Here is a 24,190-nt window from a genome sequence, read left to right on the forward strand (position 1 = left end):
AAAAAAGCTTAATTAATGTGAACAGGGTCTACGCTGCCAGATACTCTGACAACCTAATGTAAACTCAGTTTTTTAAACTGGAATATTGAGGGTTTAGAGTGAAAAAATTTCAAATCCACGTTTTAGAACAGTAAGTGATGATTCTTCATGTTCATAGGCCAGTAATTCCAACTGTAATGCACTTTTCTGCAATACAACTTTTTTTTGTGACTAGAAAGAATCCCTTATCACTCATTTGGAAAACTAACATATGTGTCCACTGTCCTTGGAAAGCAAATAGACACATTTGCCACATCAGCGCAGATGGCAGATCTGCTCCACTGTAACATGCGGCCTGATGTGTCCTCCAAATGAAACACTCAACACCCAAAATACATTCTGTCCTGCTTTTACTCCTCCCCTGCTTCTCCCGCTTCTTTCCGCATGGTGTGTTGTTTTCTCTCTGAAAGAGGAAATGATGAGAAAGAACACCCCCCCGCCAACCCCCCCCCCCCCCCCCCCCCCAAAACTCCAGTGAGAACAACAAACAGTGGTTATTGACACTAAGGAGAAGAAGCCAGTGACACCCCTCCCCACCCCCCCTCCCTGCCCCTTCCCATTCATCCTTTGTCTATGAAAGCTGATGACAGTAAGGGATTAGTTGTTGTTTTGTCTTCTTTTCCTTGGCAGCATGCAAAAGTAAATCCAGATGCAGACGTTCTATGCAGCGGAGGGACTGTGAATTTTCTTTGCTACTCCAAGTGGAGATTCATAAATTGTTTTATGGAAATAAAGATAAAAGAAGGTTAAGGGAGAAAGATTGTTTTTACAATTTGGAAAGAATACATGATAGTGAAAGAGATGGCTGTTTTTCCCAACCTCTTCCTAAAATAATATAAATCATTGTTGTTGTTAACTTTGTATATCTTTGTCTGCACCCCCTCATACCCCCCCTCTCTTTCTCTCCTGCCCCTCCAGAGGCAACAGACCAGGGGGTTGGTGGAGGTGGGAGGCGTGAGCTGAAGTCAGTTCCCTTCATCAGCTACCTGTCGGCACTGCAGAAGAGCCAGCTGTTGTCTGACGACATGGTGAATGGTGTAGAGATCCGCTGTGAGGAGAAAGGCAGCTGTCCAGCTGGCTGCCACCTGTGCCATCACCAAGCCATGATGGGAAGTGTGTCGGGGAGAGGCCGTAGTGGTAACAGCAGGAGTGGAGAACAGCCTTCACCCATCCCTGTTCTGCTGGAAGTCAGCCGTGTGGTGCCCCTCTACAGCCTGGTCCAAGACAACGTCACCAAAGAGGTGAGAAAGCAGCGAGGGGGTAGGATGTCTGTGTGTGTGTGTGTGTGTGTGTGTGTCTGCTTGTGTGCACGTGCATGTGGATGTGTGCATAAAAGGTCAATGAGAGGCTAACAAAGTGACTGTATAACTGTAGAATAACAAAGAGAGTGAAGAGATGCAATACAGTACATCAACATACCTACGAGAGTTGGAAGACAAAAGCAAAATAATAAAAAAAAAAACTTATCTTGTGATGGATTTTTTTTCTTTTTTCTGTAAAATCAAAGGATTTTTGAAAGAGAAGATTTTAATATCTACACAAAGTCATATATTATATACCTAAAAAAGGGATTACTTACAAATTCACACATTCACTGAATGATTAATTAATAAAACGTTTGCATGCAATTTAGCATGTGACATCAACATAGTGTGAAGTAAATGAATGCAAAATTTGTTTTGCTGTCTTGTGATAAAAGTGTAGGAGACATACATTTATTCATCAGGTTATTTTACTCATTCACAATTATGTGCCATGTGGAAGTGGCGTAATCCTCTAATACTGTACATATCCGTTGTCCTCTAAGGCATTTAACTGATGCAGTTGTAACAAATCACCTCTAGGTGGCATTAGTTTGTTATCTTTGACCACTGGAAATGAGCACTGTAATACAGAGGACATAAAAAAGATGACATCATGGTTTTCTCCCCTTGTGGGGAAGTCAATGTGTATATGTGTGAGATATATAAGTGTGTCTGTGTCTAAACAAGCACACACAGCTGAATGTAATATCAGCGTAATGGCCACATGTTGTGTTTATGATTCATCCTGTATGAGAAGTCTTCCCTAAGGTAATTTAGAAGGGGGTTCTGGCTTCACTTGACATTTAGTTTACCACATTTTGTTCTGTTTGGGCTTCATCTTGACATTGTCTTGCTACTCAACATCCGGTGCATGTCTTCCCCATGTGTATGTTAGCCAACACAGAGCTGTTTGCAGGTGACTCACACCCAACACGCACGCATGCACACGCCATTGGGAGCAGAGTGGTTCACGCTTCCCCCAATCAAGCGTCTAATTACCTTACCTTCTGAAATTACTGCAGACAACAACAATACCAGAGGCAAAAAGACAAACACACACACATATATATACGCTCATGAACACACACACAACAAAGCCCCCCTGTACGTGCCGCCCATAACAAGCACCACAGCCCCAAAGAAAAGAAGGCACAATCAATAGCAGACGGTCCCTAGTGGGCTTCATCGATAGCTAAACGTGAGGAAGAGCAAAATGTCTCTTTTTCCCTCTCTTCCAAACACCTCGCTATCCATCCCTCTCTCTCCCCCTACCCAACCCGTGGTCTTCTGGGGATGTAGAGAGTGAGATGTATGAGGAGGAGGAGATGGGGTAGACTGCAGTGGATTGCTCTGGCAAGCCCTTCTGAGGTAGCTTGAGGCAGGATTATTAGCTTCTTATTGATGTCATCGACCTCTTGGGAGGGAGGAGAGTCCATCACTCTGCTCCTCTTTTCCTCTCTTTCGCTTCTTCTCTTTGCCCCAACTGCTGCTGCTAGTCTGAAAGGCACATACGTATATTGCATTAAGAGACTAGCGACACAACAACCTGCCCCTCCACACACACACAACCGCTAATTCTCTCTCCCCCTCTCCCTCTCTCTTACCCTGTCTTTGTGTGTGTGTGTGTGTGTGTGTCTTTCTCACACACACTTTTGCTAGAGACTATCTTTCTACTTGGCTGGGTCTATTGGGAAAGACAGCTGCCATGTTGCAAAAGCTTTCTCAGAGATGAGGTTCTTTTTTTTGACCCTAAACCCCCTGAAGTAATCAAAATAGAGGCTTAGTTGTCCAGGTTATGATAAGGTGGACTGAGGTTATACCTATATGTGTATACCTATTTGTATGTGTCTTTGTATGCCCACTGCCGGGTTTACATGGATCTGTCACTCTTTCCCTCCTCCTCCCTTTCTCAGCTACCTCCATCTATCGGCCTCTTCCTGGCTGCCTGACTGTTTGACAGGACATGTCATGTCCTTTTCACATCAGTCTACTCATTATTAAGCCAGAGGGGGATTTTGTTACAAGGTGAAATTAACTCTTTCCTAAAAAGGCTACTATCAAGACAGAAGAGAAAGTGAATAAAAAGACATATCCGCCCTCTTAGCTTGCTCTGTGTGGCTCTGTCAAAAACGAAAATGGGGAATAAAGTATTTCTTTGTTCATATGTCCAGTATTGACATTAATTGAATCAATTACTAATTGAGGATTTGAATAATACCTGGAAAACTGATCCTGTCCTCAGACTCGGAGCCAGTTTTATTGCCAAGTAGGTTTCCACATACAAGGAATTTACCTTAGTGTTGTAGTGCATAGCAGACAAAATATACACAAAATTAAGTAATCCTAAATAACATAAAAAAGAAAGAAAGAAATTTACAATAAAAAAAACATGTAAAATATATTATATAATATATAAGTGAGAAGAGCTGCTACAAGTTTAAATTTAAATTGAAGAGAATTAAATGAAATGTACAAAATATTGCCCAGGATATGCAAATATTCATAGTGTAAACATATTGGACATATTGAACATACTTTCTCACTTACCTCTAGTGTATCTCACAGATTTTAAGATATTTGCCACCAATATATTTGTCTCCGCAATACACTGGACGTGGATGGAATTTAGTTTGTGCTTTTCACAGCATTGAAAAGCTACATTAAAAAAATATACAGCAACATCTCTTATAAGAAACAATATCTTTATTCTGGATTATCCCCAGACCTCACTGTCAACTTTTGTTATTGGGACTATTTCTTCAGTAGGAAGTAGTTCCAGATGAAAACGGTTCACAGTGAAATCTGTGGATTATTCGGAGTAATGGGGTCACTTTTTCTGGAAAGAGATGTTGCTGTTGAATGTTTTAAGTATAAATTCTCCATTGTATTAGTATGGAGATTTATATCTCAAAACCTTAACAGATAAAAACAAAACTGCCTGGCTAAATACTCATGTCAGGTTAGTTTTTTAAAATACTGAATAACATGTGGATGTTTTAATTTATTTATTTTTTTGGTTTATTATATCCCTAGCAATACAATTATCTGTGAAGATACTTGTCTCAATAACTTGTATGATGTGATAAACTAAACATTATGCATTCTTTAGTTGCTTGTATAACTGAATTTGTAGCAATTTGTTCTTCATTGACTTTACTCATCTGTAAGAAACCAAATAATTATGTTTAGCACTTCAAGGAAAGGTTTGAGATCTATTCCCTCTTTGTCTTAGTATTGAATACTTCTTGATTTGCTCTGTTCTCGGGTTTGGCTCAGTTTAAACTTGGTCTTGACTTGAATTTGACTGGAACCGGTCTTGGAATTGGCTTGGACTCGACTAAGGTGGTCTTGCTTACAGGCCTGTTGTGTGCACACAAATACACACACGCACACAGATACTCCCCTGTTTTAATGCCAGAGAAAAGTACCTCAGTGGATAAATAAATAAGCTTATGCCTGTGGAGCTTGCCAGTGGTCCTGTGTCCTGTGTTGCTGTGACTGAATTATGGCAAACCTTTTGAACAAATTGGTTGTGAGTCTAATGGGTCAGAATGCTCTATATCTTGCCGAGTGGCCGCTGTCATGCTCTCGCAGTACTGCAGCCCCTCACAGGGCCGTGTCTAGAACATTTCTGGAGGGGGGGGTGCTTTCAGAGGAGCACATTAACATATACCTAGTATCTTGTCAGCTTCTAACTAGCATTTTCCCATTCTGATTATGTAAGAAGAACACCAAATTTTAAAAAGCAACACATCTTGAAAATCACTGCAAACTCAAAGCAATAATCTGCCACGCAGCTCAATCCAGCAGCTCTCACAATCTAATGTACAGATGGAAAGAAAAAATGTGAGTTTCAACTGCAGGAACATTACTTCAGTACCAAGGAGAGTGCATGCTCTTATAGAGCAGTTTCATATCAACTCTGTATGGCCAGTAAGTACATTGTTCTTGTCAATATTTTGTCCATAAAGCATCAATTACAGCAGCAATAGTTCAGGGTTGTCCTTTATACTCTAGTCCACAAATCAGCTTCACGGACACTAAATCCCAGGTTGTCTTCTTTTAGACAACAAAAGACACAACCCCACCTCCCCACCCCCCACCAAATAATACTTTTTCACTTCCCTAGCCTATGTGCTTTAACAATGAACATCTGCAACACTGATAATTATTACTATGTATAGAGGGTAATGTCTAGCAAACTGTTCTTGTCATTAGCTGCCAGTAAAATTGTCCAGTCATCTCAGATTCTGTATTCAGCATTTCATTTTCTTGTTTCATGAGGGCTATTAGTCTAAATAATGAAATGCTTGAACTGTTTCCTCAGATTCATCAAAAAAGATAAATAAATAAACCCTTGGGCAAATAAGAAAAATAAGACTAAAAACATGATATACTAGGGTTGGATCTGTCATTGCTTTTAAATCATAACAGAAAACAAATTGTATTTGTTTTCAATTAGATTTGTATTCCCCTTCTCAGTTGTCTCTTTTAAATTGCTGGCTTAGTTTGTTGTTTTGTAACACATAATAAGATAGCAGACTAATAAAAAGGTCAATTTCCTTTGCTGGAAAGGTCAGGTCAGATTAGCTTAGAACATCCCCAGACAGAATTGGCACACCTAAAAACCAATACCTGCTGTTTGAGGGTTCTCCAGTGACATGGCAATCCCCCATCAACCTCTAGGTGAACCAACCCTCCAGCTGCCCCCAGTGTCCAATTTCCTGGAAGTACTACTTCTTATAAGGTTCCTAGAAGCAGCCCATTGGTTCCTTTGTTAACACCATTAGCCCTGAATGATTGGAAAGACCACATAAACACATTTGTGTCCAGGCACACACACACACACACACACACACACACGTACACACTTAGGTCACCATTGATGGTGTCCTGTGTGTGCTGACTTAGACTCTTTACCACCACTGGTGATCATCTTATAAATCAATACTGTGGGCCAGCTGGCCAGTGTTTTCATGTATTAGCCTCAGAAGACGGACAGTAATATGGTCAGCTTAGACTAGACAAACAGATTAATACATTAAAGAGGTCACAATGGCCTCCCTTGCCTTCTTGTAAGTCACGACAGGCTTCTACGAAAGTGAAAGGTCCAAATAGTATTTTGGTGCCAGTGAGTCTGTGGGGTCTAAATGACGTCAAGGCTTGGAATTTGCGGCTGGAGTTGTGCTGATGCTCAGAGGCCTTGCAGTTCACTGATCTTGTCTTCTGTTCAAAGGAGGGGGTGATTACATTTCGGCTCAATTTGTTCAGTATCGATAAGGTCAATGGAGATGAATTGTGGCACATTTGTGAAACAGTAGAACCGTGTGTTATTGTAACCATAAGGGCATCACCAGTTCCTAAATGCAAATCTGTCAGGGCTGCACAAAAAACTGTCTGACACTGTTACATTTGAGGCTCAGATAGGACATTCTTTGTCAAAACACTGGCTTTTCTAATATGAGCATAATGGATAATTTCTTACCCCTGTTAGGCCAAGATAGAATGTATATGGATCTATAGTGTTCTGGGAAATGCATGATCTGCAGTTAATCAATAAAGTATAGGGTATCCTCCTCTTTTCAGTTATGACTTATCTTGTAACTGCATTGAACACATGGTAGAAGTAACCTCTCCTGGGCCTTTCTATGTGTCTGTTCATCTCACTAAAGGATTTTCCTTACTGACTCAAGCCCCTTTTTTACTTGCACCAGAAGGACATATTGCCGTCTTCACCACCCCACACTTGACATATTATCACTTAGCATGTATCAGCTAACTATCATTTTTTCTTGCTTTTCTCTAAACCCTCATCTCTGCTTTACCTCCTGTGCCCCCCACCCAACCCCCCACCGCATTCTCTAAACCACAATTAGATTCCCTGTTTACCCAGTGGAGACTGGCTTGCATTACTCTTCAAACATAAACACGGCGGTAATCGCTTTGTCTATTTTTCACATGTGCAGCCATGCAATCAAGCGCGCAGACCCATATGGGTTTTTTCTAGGAATCTGGTGATGGTAAACGCATGGCGGTCCTGTGGTCTTTTCTCTCTTTCGCCCCTAGCAGCGGAGGTCATTTCTCATTTCTCATATTTGTCTAGTCTGTGTGCGTGCATAGACCTCGAGTCCAGGTTTTTCTTGTTGCCTTTGTCTGTGGCCTGCTTCCCATTGACATGAGGTGGCAAGACCCCTGCTGCTGTTGTTTTCTGGCAGCAGTTAGCCACATGGGTTCAGGCAAGGGGGGAGAAATGTAATAACCTTTTTCCCCTTTTTGGTTTGCCAGGGGGGTTATTATATGGCCATGGATTACAGTGCTTGCCTACCCCCCTATAATAACTGCTCATTCAGCAGGCTCATTTAGAGGGGCTTGTATTGGAGGATAAGTAATGGGAAAGCCTTGACTGCTGAAGGATCCTAATCCTGTCCCCCAAGGTGGGGAATGCTTTGAGAGTTGGGAGTCTCTTTTTTCACACCTTTGTTTCCTTGTTTATCTTGTTGATTTTACTGTCCTATTTCCTCTGGCCTCTCCAGCCTCATCTTCTTTTTTTTTTTTACACTCTTTCCTACTCTGTTGCTCATTTAGGTCACTTTCACTCTCAAGATTCTTTGCCTGGAGTGAAAGCAAGTGGCATTGGAAGAAGTCAGTTCCCATGAAAGACTGTTGAGCCTCCTTTACAGCTAACAATGCAGTGTTGTGGAAATGCTAACATCAGCTTCTAAGTGCATACCCTGACTCTTTTTTTGGCTAAGTTTTCTGCCTCTCTGGTCAGGACTATGCCCAAAATCATCTAAAATGTCACTTCCACTAATCAACACACTGCAGAAATCTTCCCTGGCATTTCTCCAATGAAATGAAACAACCAACTGTGGAAATCAATCATTAATTTGAGTGCGTGCTTGTGGGTACACGTTTGCATGTACCCATGTGTGCACGCTGCATGTGCATTGTTATCTTAAAGATGTGTGTGGTCTCATCAGTTCCTTTGCTTTTGGATAAGTCAATGTCATGGTGTATTGGAACAAAGGAGTGGCTCCTCTCTGCTTTTTGTTGGATGCCTGGTACCCAGTGATAATGTTTCCGCATGGTTCCAGCATCCTATTTTTGTGACCATGATCAAGCACATCTCCAAAGTTGTCTGCATGAGGCAGCACTGCCAACCAGTTAGAGCACATAAATAACTGAGTGCTCCATTGATCCATAGTGTGACAGGGGGAGCCAGAGTGCTTGCGAACTCCCTTGAACTCCTCTCTATCATGCCTGTGGCTTTAGGGAAAGCCCTGACATTATACTTTATTGCTTTGACGGTTATATTGGCATTTTGCTGCCTTTTAGAGGATGACTGAGCCTCTGCCTTTCATTTTTCTTTCGCCCGTTAATGAAGCAGTACAAGGAGATGTTAGGAGATGATGTCATCTCCTAACATCTCACCACCCTCCCCTTCCATCCCCTCCATAGACAGACCGACAGCGACACAGACAGATCCACACACACGCACGCACACACAGACACAAACATACGCGTAGAATGGGGGAGGTGGGGAGTGTCACAGCTTTCACACCTCCATCAAGTCACAGTGCATCTATGATATCACAGTGTAAGCTTGTCGATGTTAGTGAGATGTTCCTGCCTTCCGGTAATTGGGAACGGTGGTTATGAAAAGGTCACTCTGTGTGTGGGGGTGTGTGTGTGTCTACCTGTACTTCTATCTTTGTGAGACCCATTTTGAGCTCTAGACCTTTAGAGAGAGGACATTTTTGCAAAGTGAGGACATTTTGGCCAGTCCTCACTTCTTCAAAGTAAGCCTGAGGTATGACATGTTAGTGCCCATGGTTAATTTTAGGCGATAGGCAAAAGGAAATGAATATAGTCAGTGGAGAGTCATGATATGTACAAAAGTACAAGGATGTGTGTGCCAATGTGTGAGCTGGGATATGGAGGGCAATGGTGGAGAAGGTGGGCGGGGTGGGAGATGGGGGTGGGGCAAGGGTAGATGGACGGGGAGCGCATGTTCCAAGAGATAATTGCATTTCTCTCACCTGTTACCCTTTACAGGCCTTCAAGAGCGCCACAATGAGCTCATACTGGTGTGCTGGAAAGGGCGATGTCATTGATAACTGGTGTCGCTGTGACCTGAGTGCCTTCAGCAAAGATGGCCTGCCTAACTGCAGTCCCCTTAGGCAGCCAATGTAAGTGTGATGTGACACCATGACACCTAGGAATTCATGCACAAGAGAGATTTCATGGATGCATGCACTGATGCACTGCAGGCACACTTCTATATGCACGTGGAAATGCACACACATACACACACACACACCTGTCTCTACCAACTCCTGGGGCACTTGAGAAAGTTGTAGACACAAGCACAGTCCTCAAAGTTCTAATAGCTGTCAGTCAGCCCTTACACCCCTCTGAAAAGAACATGCTCTCATTCAAGGTGTCCTAATAATACTCTTGAGGCTTTTGTGAGTCATCCACTCCAGCTATTGTTGCCCTGAGAACTTTCAAAGAGAAACTGGAAGTTGAAAGGGCAAGACTTCAGAGGATAAGGCTCTTATTAGTATATTGTGTTCCATGTATTGGCAAAACAATACAAGCTTAACAAGAACAAAATATAGTAGTAGCTGCAAGAGAGGATTCTGTGGTCCAAGACCTTTTTTGCAAAGGCTCTGCCCACATTATCAACCATAATCAAATGTTTTGCTTTATTCTTGCTGCTGAAATTGCACGAGTTCCACACCATGTGCAACAGATTTAATGGCAGAGGTGCAAGAAATGGAAAATAAGCCTTTTTTAAATTTTTGATTGTCCACAAAAAGTCTTTGTGGGCAAGTGTGCGACATGTGATTCTGCAACATCGACTGTGGCCACTATGCAGAAATCACCTCACAGCCCAGTGCTGTTCCTGGGGGCTTGAATACATAGTGTTACAATACATACTATCAAGATGAATACTGAATCTAAAGGTTTAAGCCAACATGGACAAGAAGTCCTTAAAGTGCACAGGAAAACAATGGAGGTTTGAACATTTACAGCTCTATGAACACCGGGAAATTAATTTCTAAATACTTAAAAAAATTAAAATATTGGTGTTAAAAATAGTGTTTTTTTGGATATACGCATTGACAGTTGAGACATGGATTATGTTGCGCAATTATTGCACAAGCTGTTTGAGATATTATGGCAGTTTTGATATTGTTTTGTTTGTGGATTGTGGTTGTGGAATTGGAGAGGAAGGGCATGTTACTGCCACAACCAGAGTTTTTGTCAGGCCCTCCCTGGGCCCATGCCTACTGGCACGAAAGGACCAGGGAAGAGTCACTGCAGCAGCCAACTCTCCAACTCTGGCAAGTGCTGGAGTGTTAGACCGGTAATAACCTGCAGTACTTATTATTATCTATGAGGATGAAACCGAGCGGTATTATTTTTATGAAAGAGGGATGACCTACCTCTCTCACGCCATTGTCACAGACACAGCTGGAGGGCAGGCAAAATGGAAATATTGTTCTTTTATCTCTTTTGAAGGATTAAAGAGGGAAAACTGCACAGGGAACACTGCTGGAGAACAGGTGGCATCGGAATGCTGTTTTGTCAGAAGCTGCTGCCATCCTACTGTTCCAAGAGATAGAGGCAGAGGTGTGACAGTTTTTGCTCCAACAGGACAATAACCTCATGGGGTCCCTTCTAGGTTCAGGCCCATACTTTACCACTTCGCACATACACACACACATATATATACACAATTTAAGTTGTTATTCCAGATGGGGGCAACAGTTGTGGTAGCCTATATAAATATACTATTTATACTTGTTCCATTTCTTATTCCTTATCTTCTCTGTGTTGCACCATTAGTTTGCGCTTAGCCCCTTACCTGGAGCCCTCGAGCACGATGGTGGCCCTGGAGTGGATGGATGTGGAGCCTCTGATTGGCTGCAAGATTTCTGACTACATCATCCAGCATAAACGAGTGGAGGACCCCTTGGAGGCAGAGGTCTACACAGGTATAAAAAGTAAATTCCAGGCTTGAGTTGATTTGGTTTTTGTGACTGTATAGATTCAAATAATATTACAGTGTTGTGATGAAGCCAGGTTGTCTGTTGGTATGAAATTCTTTTTTTCTCAGTGCTTTAAAAAATTGTATCCTGATTACATTTTTCCATTTTTTTGTTTAGCTTACTTAATGTTAATCTTTATTATTTGAGTGATAATTATTGTTGTATACAAATATTTACACATAAAAATACAAGAACTGAGAAAGAGAATTTCTGTATTTTAATCATATTGGTGGTTTCATAAACTCTCATGGGTGATGGTCATTAGCACTGTTGGTATGTTTGGAGGGTGCATGTTCCTCCATGTTCATGGGTATCCCTTTACTGTCCATGAATGTTGGAATTAGGTGGATTAGAACTCTTAATTGTATTAGTGCTGTGATAGCCTTGTAACTATTTTAAGTTTGGGAAAGTTTCATTAGATTTGGTGTTCCATTGCACGTTTCAACTGGAAATAGGAGGAAATCACATTGTTAACTGTGTTCACATAAATAGAGTATCAGCTATGCATGAAGTTACTTAATAACTTTGTACTGGGACATTTGAGATCGGATCTTGATTGTAGGGAAACCGAAGGCCCGTGTCAGTCGATGTATTGTTGGGAAATCAGTGATGAACCATGCTTTATTTCAAGATGGAATCAGAGATAACTAAGTTCTCTTTCAGGCTTGTTGTGTAACCTAGTTTGCTTTTTCTCCCCATGAGAGTATTCTTTCCAAAGGCTGAAGAGATGAAGATGGTAATGATAAGAAGGGCAGATAGGAGTTAAATGCCAAGGATGGATAAAATAAAAATATTTAATAAGTTGATTGGATGACTTACAATGGGAAGAGTTAAAGTTATAATTGAAGGGAATGTGGTTAAAATTTTGGTCTGGATACCGAACATAAGGGGGAGATTAGATTGAGGATGGGATAAGATGACGCAGGGCAATTTATCAGGCGCCATAAATGGTGCTGACCATTGTGCCGTATGGCTAGGAAAGTGGTCATGGTTGTGACGAGGGGCTGGGGTGAGTCAGAAGAGGGGTGATAGGAATTTAATAATATTGGAGAAATTAGGTGGTCTGGAAGAAGCTGGCTTTAGTCATTGGGAAGGATGGACAGGCCATCCATCACCCCTGAGAGGAGTGCTGATGAAGCGTGGGCACCAGCAAGCGAGGAGAGCGTACAGACAGCTAGACACAGGCATGCTGGCAGAGGTGAGGTAGGAAGGGGCAGATGGTGTGGGTGACTCACTCTGCTATGTGCCAGTCACCACTATAAATCATGTCATAACAGACAGTGTAATACAGATTATAAGTCACTGTCTTCGTCTTTTGTCTTATTCGCTTCCTTTTTCTGTCTCTCTTTATCTCTCCCTGTTAGTCATGTCTGTCTTGTTTACTCTCCCAGCTTTCTTTGAGTATGTGGACAAAATTGAAATAGAACTTTGGTGAGTTTTGAAAAAGCTAACTTAGTTGAGTGCATTGAAAGACATCGTGATACTTGTGTATAATTTACATGTGTAGAATGAATGTGTGTGGACGTATATGACCCTGTGGGTGACGAGTAGGTAATGTCAATTGACAGGGAACTCTGGCAGGCTATAGCTTCTCCTTCAGTGGAAACATAATGTATTTTGAACTGTATGGGCACACATCTGGATGGCTCCCACTTTAACTGTAAATACTGAAAACTGTAGCTACTCAAAAACCATCATTGTTCTCCAATATTGCTGATACAAACTTGGAAAGGATTGCAGGGGTAGATTTATGAAATAATAGGGGCCTCTTAAAATGATGAGATCTTGTTCTCTGGACTCAGCAAATAAAAGGGTATAGTGTTTGAGAAGTATCATTTTCTCACACTTACTCTGACTTATTTTGAAATTATTGGATTTGTACTACCCACTGCTGGCTTCTTTTTTAAGGAACATCTTTGAGGCACTTTCTAGGAAAATGGAATACTGACACCAAAAGCTGAGCTAAATAAGAAGTCCAGTTTAGCCTTGCACCCTGCTCACCTTGTGGATACAAAGGTGCAAACTCATCTCATGCTCTCAAGCTCAATCATTCCTCACTGCTTTTTTTCTCAGCAGTTCTCCTTTTGACTTTTGCAGACAGAAACACACATACATTTCCCCTATGTAAGCTGCCAGTGAAACCAGTCTTCTACCATTGGCCACTGAGCAGCTCTAATGGAGCAGTTTGGGGATAAATACTTTGCTCGAGGGCATCTTGTTGGTTTTCTGGAAAGCAAGTGTTTCTCCTTCATTTTTCCCTGTTCATATTTTCCAAGACTGTGTGATGATTTGAACCAGTGAGCTTGCAGTCAAGCCTTCTTCTGCTAACATCTAAGGGTGGGTACACACTAAAGGATTATTCGGCTGATTTACAGTAAACCATATTTGACAATCTAGACAATCGTAGGGGAAAAATCCTGATCCAAAGGATTTGGATAGTCAAGGCTTATACTTGGCAATATAGAGCAGTGTGAGGTGTTCAGATTCATTTATACAGTGTTAAAGAGGGGATATTGTGGAAAACAAGACATGGGGTGGATTTTGCATTATTAAGTGCTGCAAAGAGATGGTACTCCTCAATTTAGTCACGTTTGTCAAGTTTTTATATGATCAAACTGCACAATTTGAACAATTTGAATTTCCACCCAGTTTGATGTCACAAATGAAAAGATAATGAAAATTATAATGGTCAATAATAAATTATCATATAAAATAAGGGCAATTATTACGGACATTAGAATGCCAGAAGTACTGACAGCTAATCACAGAAGTACAAACAATATCTTTCAGACATATACAACAATCAATCAAAGCATAAAATTAATTATCATATTGAAAGGACATAAAAGCACACCAAATAGCTAAAAAATGAAGAAAAAAAAATCAAAATCAAAAAGAGATACTCATGCTGCAATATGTGCTGGGACAAACCAGCAAAAAGGACAATGACATGGACAGAGCCACTGAAATCAGAGGGCAGATGAGACACAGACAAACATGGGGTGGTGGAGTGACAGGACTTTGACCATCGTGGGCATCGTCAACAGTAAGGGCAGCACCTGCATCCAGGGGATGGAATTCAACCAGCCCAGGCATCCACCGAGGCTGGAGGCTGCATCCGCATCCATTGCCAAGTTGAAACACTGCTTCGGGCTGGTGTCTGAGAGAGAGGAAAGATAAACAGACAGCTACACACAGACACTCAGCCATGCTGAGCATGAGTCACACACCCAGAGCACACACATTCAGCAATGTGTACACTCACAGAGTGAATGTGGAGACGCAGACACTTGGATGCAGCTCTCAATGGGTTCCCGAAGCCATATTTCTATGTCAGTGCTGTCTGGACTAGAATAGGAGACGAGACTGTATCCCTCCTGAGCGGCACATTGTTAAAGTCAATCAATTGAAAATGAGAATAGATATATCTTGATTTTTTTTTTTTTTTGGCTTAAAGATTTCTGCAGATTTGGCTTCTGTAATTGCAAGGGGGACTTGATTCCAGTAATTTAGCTCATTAGGAAAACTCTGTCTGCTACCTGCCATTATCATGCTGTTACTTTTTTTCAGAGCTATCCAAGCAGCCTAATTTAAAATGGATTAAAGATAAACATCAACTGATAATTTATTATCAATTGAATTTCACATTTTTAATTGAGATATGCACTTATGAAAACAAACAATCTAGTTTAGTGACACCCAAATGCCTACATCGAGTCATATACTGTATTTATTAGTTAACTATTGTATATGTTGGTGTATCTTTACTGATTAAATTGATGTAGAAAAATCCCTAGCAACATTAGCAGAGTAAGAGTCATTTACAAATGTCATCACCTCCATGGGGATACATGGGGGTAAATTGTTTTGTAAAACCACCAAAACCCACGTCGTCATTTCAGTTATCACTACACATGAGGAGGTGTATCTGTTTTTGCATTGCAGTGAGTTTTTCCACAAGCTGGATAGAGAGTTTTATCCATGTTAATAAGCTGATTCAAATGATGTAATATGCCACCCTTTTGACTCGTGTTTTTCATCCGTAACAGCTTCCTGCATGAATGGATGCAATCATAGAGTCCTTGAGTATCTTGACAGTGAATGGTTTCTTCTTCTAAGCTAATATCCATAAATGTAGCAAATGTGACTCCCTCTTGCTTGACGTAAACCCTGGAAATTATATTGCGCATAACATAGCATAGGGCTGCGCATTTTCTGGCATTGGGCATCAGTGCTGAGTGGAAAAGTCATGTCAAAGTTTGAGTGTGTTGTTTGGAAGTGCCCTCTTAAGTTATAAACCCTCCATCATTCTGGTGGGTGGTGTAAGGATCAACCGTGTTAGCTCACTGACTGTTTCTAATGCTGCCGAGGCCTCTCCCTGCAATTTGTCATTTTCTAGATCAGTGTCCTCTGTCTTACATCTGACTCTGAACACAAATGCATCATCATTCATGGCATCAGAGTCACATTTTCTGCAGCCATAGGTTTGACTGAATATAGCTCTGCATTTGGCTGTAAACAAAGAAAAGGACAGCAACATGTTGACACAGTGCAGAGCAGTTTACATTTCTACCTGTCTTCCCCTTGATTCAAGAAAATAAGGTGCTATAAAAGGTAACGAAATGAGATAAAAAAGCTGATTTATGTGTCAGGATGTTACCTTGCTTTTTTTCCACTTGCTGTTTCCATTATGGCTAAAGCAACCATCCACGTTCACTGATATGGCCTCTGAAACCAGGCAGCACTAGATAACATTTTTCACTTTTCACATCCTTTGTTGACATCTCTCACTATTCTCTGTCTCTTTTAGTTTGTCTTTGTCCATCTTTTTTGTGTATCAGGGAAGCTTCAGAGGGATCATGCTGTTTTGTAGCACCACCCTGTCCCTCTCACATCTGTACAAACCATCAGCAACAAGGCTCCTGTCTCCAATCCCCTTAGATCACCGCACTTACAGTGCTCTTAGAACAAAAAAAAGACATCTTTCCTCAAAGGCTTCTCCCTGGTCCCTCACAAATCTTCTTCTGAGGTCAGCAGTGACTGGGAGATAACCATGCTGCTTTGATGTGCACAGACAGCAGCTGAGCCCTTCATAGGTCTTGTTGTTCATATGGACATGATGCTCTCCTGGCAGCCTTCAGTGGCCCCACCACCACCCAGGTCTGGACCCATATTTACATGGTTTTAAAGCTCACATGTAAAGAAGAGAGAATGTTACACTATGACAATGCAGCCCCTGAAACACCTCATCACTGTTTACCTTTCTTGACATATAGTTATCATTCCAAGAGCAATTTTGAATTAAAAAGATGCCTTTTGAGGGGAAAAAAGGATTGAAAAGCTGTTGCTTGACATTACAGCAAAAATCCTGAGGCCAACAAAGAATCCTCTCTATTAGTTTTGTTTTCCATCATTACTTCAAGGCTGTCAGCACCAAATAGTAACAGATAAAATGTATCAACAGGCTCTCATTTATTGACTTGTATTATGTCCTCCCACAATAACTCTGACATACACCAAAGTTGATCTTATTGCTTATTAGCAGTTAATCACAAAAATTGTCTGCTCACTGGCACTTAAAGAAAAAGGAAAATCTCTTGTCAGTAGCAGGTACATATCCCTTCTGTCTTTGAAAGCCTCCTCTGCCAGGAATATGAGCAGGCAGGTGCATGGTCTGGCCCTGATCAACTTTGTTACCTCCTGACAACTGCCTGAACACTACTATTGCTGGAACCACCATCTCGATACTATAAATGTTGCTATTTAATTGGAAGTATCAGCTACAGTATACAACAGAAGGTGGGAAGGGTATAGGTGTCTTAAATAACGTGTGTGCAGCAGCGTGCATTGTGGAAAATGTAAGGCACTGCTAAGGCTGTCATTTATAAATATTTTTGATTTTTTTTGCTCTGATCCTTGCCCTTTACATAAAGTATGTACAGTACATGCCAACCAATCAGAGAAATGAGAAATGAGAAATGACCTCTTTGGTCAATCCAAAATGACCATGGAGCACAAGAGTATATTTCACATAGGGTGCACATAGAAACTGCACATAGAAAAATGTGCACGGTGGTCACTCGGATATGTCCATGTGGCTGTTTTTTGATTTACTTTTATAGCTCATATACTTTTATACTATGTAGTATATTTACACTTGCCTTCATCTGTGTTTGATCCCTCTTCCCAAAAGGAATTTAATCAACCAATCAACTTGCTTGATGCACAGACCCGAGCGATGCGTTCATGCGGCACGCTGGCTTCTCTGCAAATCTCTGCAAACTAAGGTTACCTGTAACATCTTTGGAAAACCATACCGCTTTTGAGGGCAAAGGGGGAAACCCTGCCATCAAACAGAGACAACGTCACTAAGGCAACTCACTCCTATTAGAAAGAGCCCATCTGAAATACTTGATTGACTGTGATAACAACAGAGCAACACTCAACCTTACCCTGTAGCACACAGGGATGCTATCACTGTCCACTTATCACTCAGTAAGACACCCCACAACCATGACAGACCCTGCACACCTAGGGCAGATCCATGGAGAGGCTGTGATCATCTCAGGTCAGAACAATCGACCTATCCTTGCAGAAAAGTTGAAGGTGGGGACACTGTGATATTACAGTAATTGATATATAACAGTCACCTGATTACATAAAACAAAACTACTAAAAGAAAGAGATAGAGAGAGGGAGTGCAATTAATCCATCATCTAGTTTGGGGGAGTTAGTGCTGAAGGGGCCCTGTGGAACCACACGCTGTAGAGCAAGATACAGCAGTACAAAAAGTGATCAACTGAACATAGCAGTCTAAAAAAGCACTATACTTACTGTGGAGTGTGTTTGAATGGAAGGAAGAGTGTCCTGCTTGTGAGATACAATCATAAGCCAATTGTTTTGATTTCACCATAGCTGTTTGCTCACAGAGGCTGTGCTCAATATAGGACACAAGTGATGCATAATTTCCAGTTGCTGGCATTCGAGAACAGGTGAAGCAGGGGCACCCCCTGGCTTGTCAGTTGTCACCAAAAGCTAACAGCAGGAGGGGGTTGGTATTGCAGACACTGTTGTTATTGCCGAGATCCTGGTCCGGAGGGTTAGCGTAGAAAAGGGCACAATGCTGCTGGTGCCACATGTACAGATAGAGCAGACATAGAGGGATCATCTATTCCTATAAGGCCAGTGTGGCAAGAGGGGCACTGACTCATTGTGATGATGTGTAGGTGAAGATGAGGTCATCCTAGATTGCAGTTAATCATCTCAAGTGCAGAAAAAAAGCAGATGCAAAGGTGAAATTTGATGCCCATATATAATCTCCAAATGTGATAACTTATTCCGATTGGCAAGCAAATTCAAATCTAAATTTTGGTGCCCTGCTTTACAGTTTGTAAAGGAAGCCCTGGTTATCAGTGGTGTTTAAATATTTTGCAGAATCATTTACTCCTATATTACCCCTTCCTGTCTACTATTCCTCATGTTTCAAGATATGAAGCAAAAGTCAAATGATACCCTGTTGGTGGTATGTCTGCCTGTAAATATGATTCAACCAAGTGACCAACGCTATAGGGAAAAGCATCATATTCTGGAAACCCTATATGTAATCAGTATTTAATTGTGTATTGTATCAGCCGCAGAAAGCTACATCTAGATTGGCACAGGTGGAAAGTATACAAACATGTCAAACTAGCTGGAATTAAAATATAACTGAAAAGTATCATTTCAGACGGGAGTGTCCACATAAAGTATTATGTACAGCTACTACTCTGTCCCACATTAAGCTCTCTTTCTTTGCTTTTTTACCCTTGTCATTTCTGCTAACAGTCAATAAGAACACCATATGGAGTTTTGTATGTACACTTAACACACTTTTGGATTACTCCTACTTTTCCTCCCTTAGGGCCTTGGACCCTTGTGAGGTTTCTCTTACAAGTCTCTTCTCCACCTCTGATTTCAGTCACATCAGTGATAGATATGCTAAAATGAGTGATCCACTTCACTGGGGCTCAAACAGGCCTCTAGATGGCACACCAAGGCAGAGGCAGCATTCACAGAGAAGCCAGTTAGATAGGCAGTGCTGCTTTATTAGTCTGGGGCTCAGCATTCCTCTACAACAATAGGTCAAACCAGCTGTGATATGTAAGGAGATATTGACAATCACAGATGATATTAAGAAATTTGATAAGAGCATTAAAATGGACCAATGCTAGAAAATCTCTAGAGGCAGCTTTGATACCTGCAACACCGAAAAACAAGTGACAAAGCAACAAAAGAATTAGCCATTGTAAGTTGTGTAAATGATACTTTATTGACATTGAAGCTGTGTCCTTTGAACCTGTGCTTTAAAGCCTGCAATCGAATTTCAAATATGACCCTTTAAGGATCTATTGATTAGGCATTTGTAACAAGGCCAATACTAAGAAACATCTGGTTTAATTTAAATTTTAATCATCTAAGGTACCACAGCATCCACTGCAGATTGTTTTGCAGGAGAATGCAAGTTATATTTTGACTATATGGGAATAATTAGTGGTTTACCTACACTATAATGTCAGACATCCTTAAGCTCTGTTTCCTGTCTCTCACTGGGGGTTCCCAGAAAAAAATGGAAGGCGCCAAAAATGTAATGAAATTTGTCTAATGAAAGGCTTAACCAAAAGTACCTCTTATTGGCTGAATTCAGAATGCTTCTGGGTTCCATCATCACATTTTTTATAATCCCTCTATTGTCTCGTCAGCTGCTAATTTGGGTGGCTTGTCCTTAAATCACAGTTCTGCTGAGGTGACACTTTTTTGTGAATGTGCTCATCAGCGTAGCACTGTGCTTCCCACAACTCTTGCACAAATGCACACGCTTAATGCTAATTAAAAACCTGTGAGTCTCTTTGTGTTGCATCACCGCTGTATGACACCTGAGTCTGTGGCACCAAGAACAACCGAGGGCAGGACAGAGCAGGAGAATTACAAGGATTGGCAGGAACAAGAAAGTGAGAAGAGATTGCATGAAAATGTGGAAAGGCACAGTGAAGTGAGAAGAACAGAGAAAAAGGGGGCAGAAAGGATAAGACAAGGAGGAGAGGGAAGAGAGATCAAAACATAGAGTAGAGGAAGGGGGAAGCAGACAGCAGTAGCACTGAGGGTTACACATCAATGATGTCACCTCATGCTGGCACTGTTGGACTGAGAAACAGATTAGCCATTTGATCTTTGCCCTTATTTTAGTTCCAGTTTCCTCCTCCCAGCTCACCCAGCCAGGTTATTGGGATACATGGCATGTAGATCTTCTTCTGCTTCACTCTCCTCATCTGTCACATACCTCTCTACTTTCCTCATGTCCCGCTTTCTTCTGCGATCAGGGTCGGTGGTATCCCCCTCCCCTGTTTATGTAACAGCTCCATTATTGGTTGAGACCAAGAATGCCCCCCAATGCGTCGATAAGCCCTCATTCAAAGAGATTGAATTATATGGAGATAAACGGTGTCCTTGAGCATGGGTGCAGATAACAGATTGGAGTGACACAGCTGACTCTCTTTGTTTTGTTAATTAAAGATGACCTCATCGCTAAAAATGGACGCTGTGCACCTCCTCGTCACGAGCCTCGCCATCAGCAGATTGCAGATTGCAGGCAGGGGGCCAAGGGCTTTCTGCATTCCCTTTCCCTTTTTGCTTTCTTTCCCATTTTGCCTCTTCACACACATTGTTAGTCTCTCTCTCTCTTCGCCGTAGGTCTAGACTTTCTTGATTTAATTCTTCGTCTTTGCATCTCTCAATAACCATTACACTCCCTCAGTCTCCTTATGTTTTGATATAGATACATAAAGTGATGTGTGTACATGGAACCTCTAACTCACATTAATGGATTTGTGCTGGACATATAATTGAGACGAAATTGGTCCAAGATACTGCAATAAGGATGCTGCTCATCAGCGCCTTCCTTTTCATTCATCATACTGTGTTGTCCCCATCAGTCTTAATGATACTAATGAGATCCTTGAGTGTTATGACGCACCGACACAACTTATGGTGATCTGGACAAACTCTTTGCTGAATTTGGTGCTAGCTAAAAATCAATTTTTAAAACACATTTAAGTATTAAATTGGGATTGATTAATCTCATTTTGCAATTCAGGGCATTACAAACACTTACAGAGCTAGAAATAAATATTTACTCACTTAGGACTTTGCACTCTGTATTAGTATACAGGAAAGGACCAACAACCCTGCCTAGATTTGTTTAGAAGCTATGATAATCATTGCACGGACACATTTTGGTGGTGATGCAGTAGCTGTGTAAAATCCTCAATTAATTCTCATGAGATTCTCAATCAACCTGTATTTTCTCTCTTACATCTGTTAAATCCAGTGTTTTTGTATGTAAATAAACATAAAAACATCCACAGCCGTAGAAATTAAACAATTAATCAATTTTGCAATGAAGTATGAATTAGGTTGCCAGTACACCTAGATATATATCTTTTTTTCTCTCTTTTTTTGAGACAGTGACATAGGTGTTGATTCAAATTTATACCTTTTTTTTGGTGCTTTAGTTTGTTGTATTGTATTGTATTGAAAGCTGTTTCTAATACTATGTCTACCCCTGAAGTGAACTTTACTTCTTCTGGCATGTGTTTCTCTTTTTTTACACTTTTTAGAGATGACTATCTCTAAAAGACACACTGTAAACAAACTTGAATACACTCGCAGGCCTAGCAACATTAAGGCTACAAACAACCCCTAATGCAATGATCTCTCTATTAAAGAAGAATCCTTGATGTTGTAAACACATAATTGTCTAGTGTTCAAATATAAGACAACCCCCACTTTTTCAAATGTAACCCCCCCCCCCCAAAACATGGTACTGTAGTCTTACATTTCAACTCAGTACACTGGCATGGTAATTTGTCCTGCATAGCTAATGTGACAGATCTATAATCAAATAGCCCAGCTTTTCAGTAATCAACAAAATATTTCCATTGCGTTTTGATGCAATGTTGATAGAAAATGAGTTCATTTAGAACGAAAGCATCAACATGAACAATACAGGGACAAACTAAGGAGTCTGACCCAAATAAAGGTTTTGCTTAGCCTTTTCCGCATGGGAGAAACGATAGAGAGTTCTGCCTGTAACGCAAGTTCCATGGCTACAGGGAGTGCCTCCTATAGCCATAGAACAAGGGTTACAATGCATAACCCATGTTCTATGTCACCTTCTTGTCACTTTATGCTAGAGGAGAATAACAATGCATTCACCATTACTGAAAAATCACACAGTGACTATACTAGCCACTATACTGGCAAAGCTAACTGGCACAAGCTTGTCTTAGTGTAAGAGACAAGCAACAATTGCTCCTCCTACACGAGTTTCCTCCTAGTGTCTATGCCATAGAACTAGTTGAAGCCATTAGAGCCCACAAGTCTTGTGGTAGAGCAGGTGGAAGATGGCAGTGCACATCAACCAGTCAATACGCTGCAGCATCACAGTAAGACACAAGCCAACAGCCTGTCAACACCCACAGGTCTATTCTTAGTGCTAAGTACAGACCCAGGGGGAGACAGAGCCACAGTAAAAGGAGCCAGGGGCAGTAAAAACAGACCACACACGGGTCACATCAAAATGGTAGACATGGACGCAGGGGGCCATTAGTCTGTGATGAACCAACACACCTGACCCAATTTCTTGCTATGCAGAAAGGGCAGGGGCACCCCATTGTCACACAGCATGTCATTAGGTTGTTAAAGCCAATGTGCTGCATAGTTCATGAGAGGAATCCAGGAATGTCCAATACAAAGAATGTGACTAATAGCCACGACATTGACCATGTTGCCACTGCACAAATCCCAATGTTAGACTGAACTAATATACTCTTTATGGACCTCTCAGCCAAGAGAGGGTCCTTACCCAATATTTGAGCTAAGAATTACCCCAAGAGTTTTTAATCACTTTACAGGCGTTATGTGTACAAGCCATACAGATGTAAAGACTCTTCAATATATTGCTGTGTGTCACTGTATATATCTACCATTATAGATTTAAGATGAAGCTGATGAATGTGAAGAATTGTTCAATACATTCATGTTTGCATAATGCACCTTTCAGTTCGACTATCAATGAGGAGCTGCATATTTATCATTTGTGTTTTTGGTTACAGCTGCAGAAATATTATAATACTGTGTATGATTGACAGGTTGACAGTAAAATCAAACATTATATGTGTCCTAAGGGATAATCAAATAATGAATTCATCAATTTTATCCATTACATTTGCTTAACTTTTTTGTACAGTATTTTCATTCAGACCCATATATGTTGCTTTAGCTTCTAATATGACATCTTATCTTTGATTATACCATGGCCTGGGGAAAACTCAATTATTATTAGCTGGAGGGAAGTTGATTAATTTCAGATAACTGTATTACTGATGTAATACTCTTATTAGTCTTGTAAATTAAAGCTTTAACAAGATGTAAGTGTTCGGCTGAGCTGTCCATTGTATTACGTAATGCTTAACAATAACACACAAGCTCATCAGTCAATACATTCAGTAAATATTTTGTAAAAGTGGTGTTTAGTAGATAATTTAGTTAGTAAAAGATACAGTGTTAATTCATTTATTGTCCTTGGTACAAATAAAATGACAGATGATTGCCAGTTTGTTGGGAAAATGATAAATTCAGAGGGATTATTTGACATCACTGCCAGGATTAGAATTTGAATTGGACAGCTATGACAATGTCTGTTTTGTTTCTTATATAGTTTGTACCTGTTGCGTTTGTGATTTATACATCTGT

At 40.9% G+C, this 24,190-nt stretch overlaps 1 protein-coding gene across 1 annotated transcript in view; it reads left to right on the forward strand.

Moving 5' to 3' along the window:
* Window positions 1-24,190, forward strand: part of LOC122968412 (astrotactin-2-like) — a 287,140-nt gene that overhangs the window by 234,451 nt on the left and 28,499 nt on the right. The window contains exons 17-19 of the mRNA XM_044333604.1: window positions 958-1,280; window positions 9,399-9,532; window positions 11,199-11,347. Coding sequence (XP_044189539.1) covers window positions 958-1,280; window positions 9,399-9,532; window positions 11,199-11,347 — 606 coding nt within the window. The remainder of the gene's footprint in view (window positions 1-957; window positions 1,281-9,398; window positions 9,533-11,198; window positions 11,348-24,190) is intronic.

This window comes from Thunnus albacares, chromosome 18 (genome assembly GCF_914725855.1).
Source record: "Thunnus albacares chromosome 18, fThuAlb1.1, whole genome shotgun sequence".
NCBI classification, from domain to species: domain Eukaryota; kingdom Metazoa; phylum Chordata; class Actinopteri; order Scombriformes; family Scombridae; genus Thunnus; species Thunnus albacares.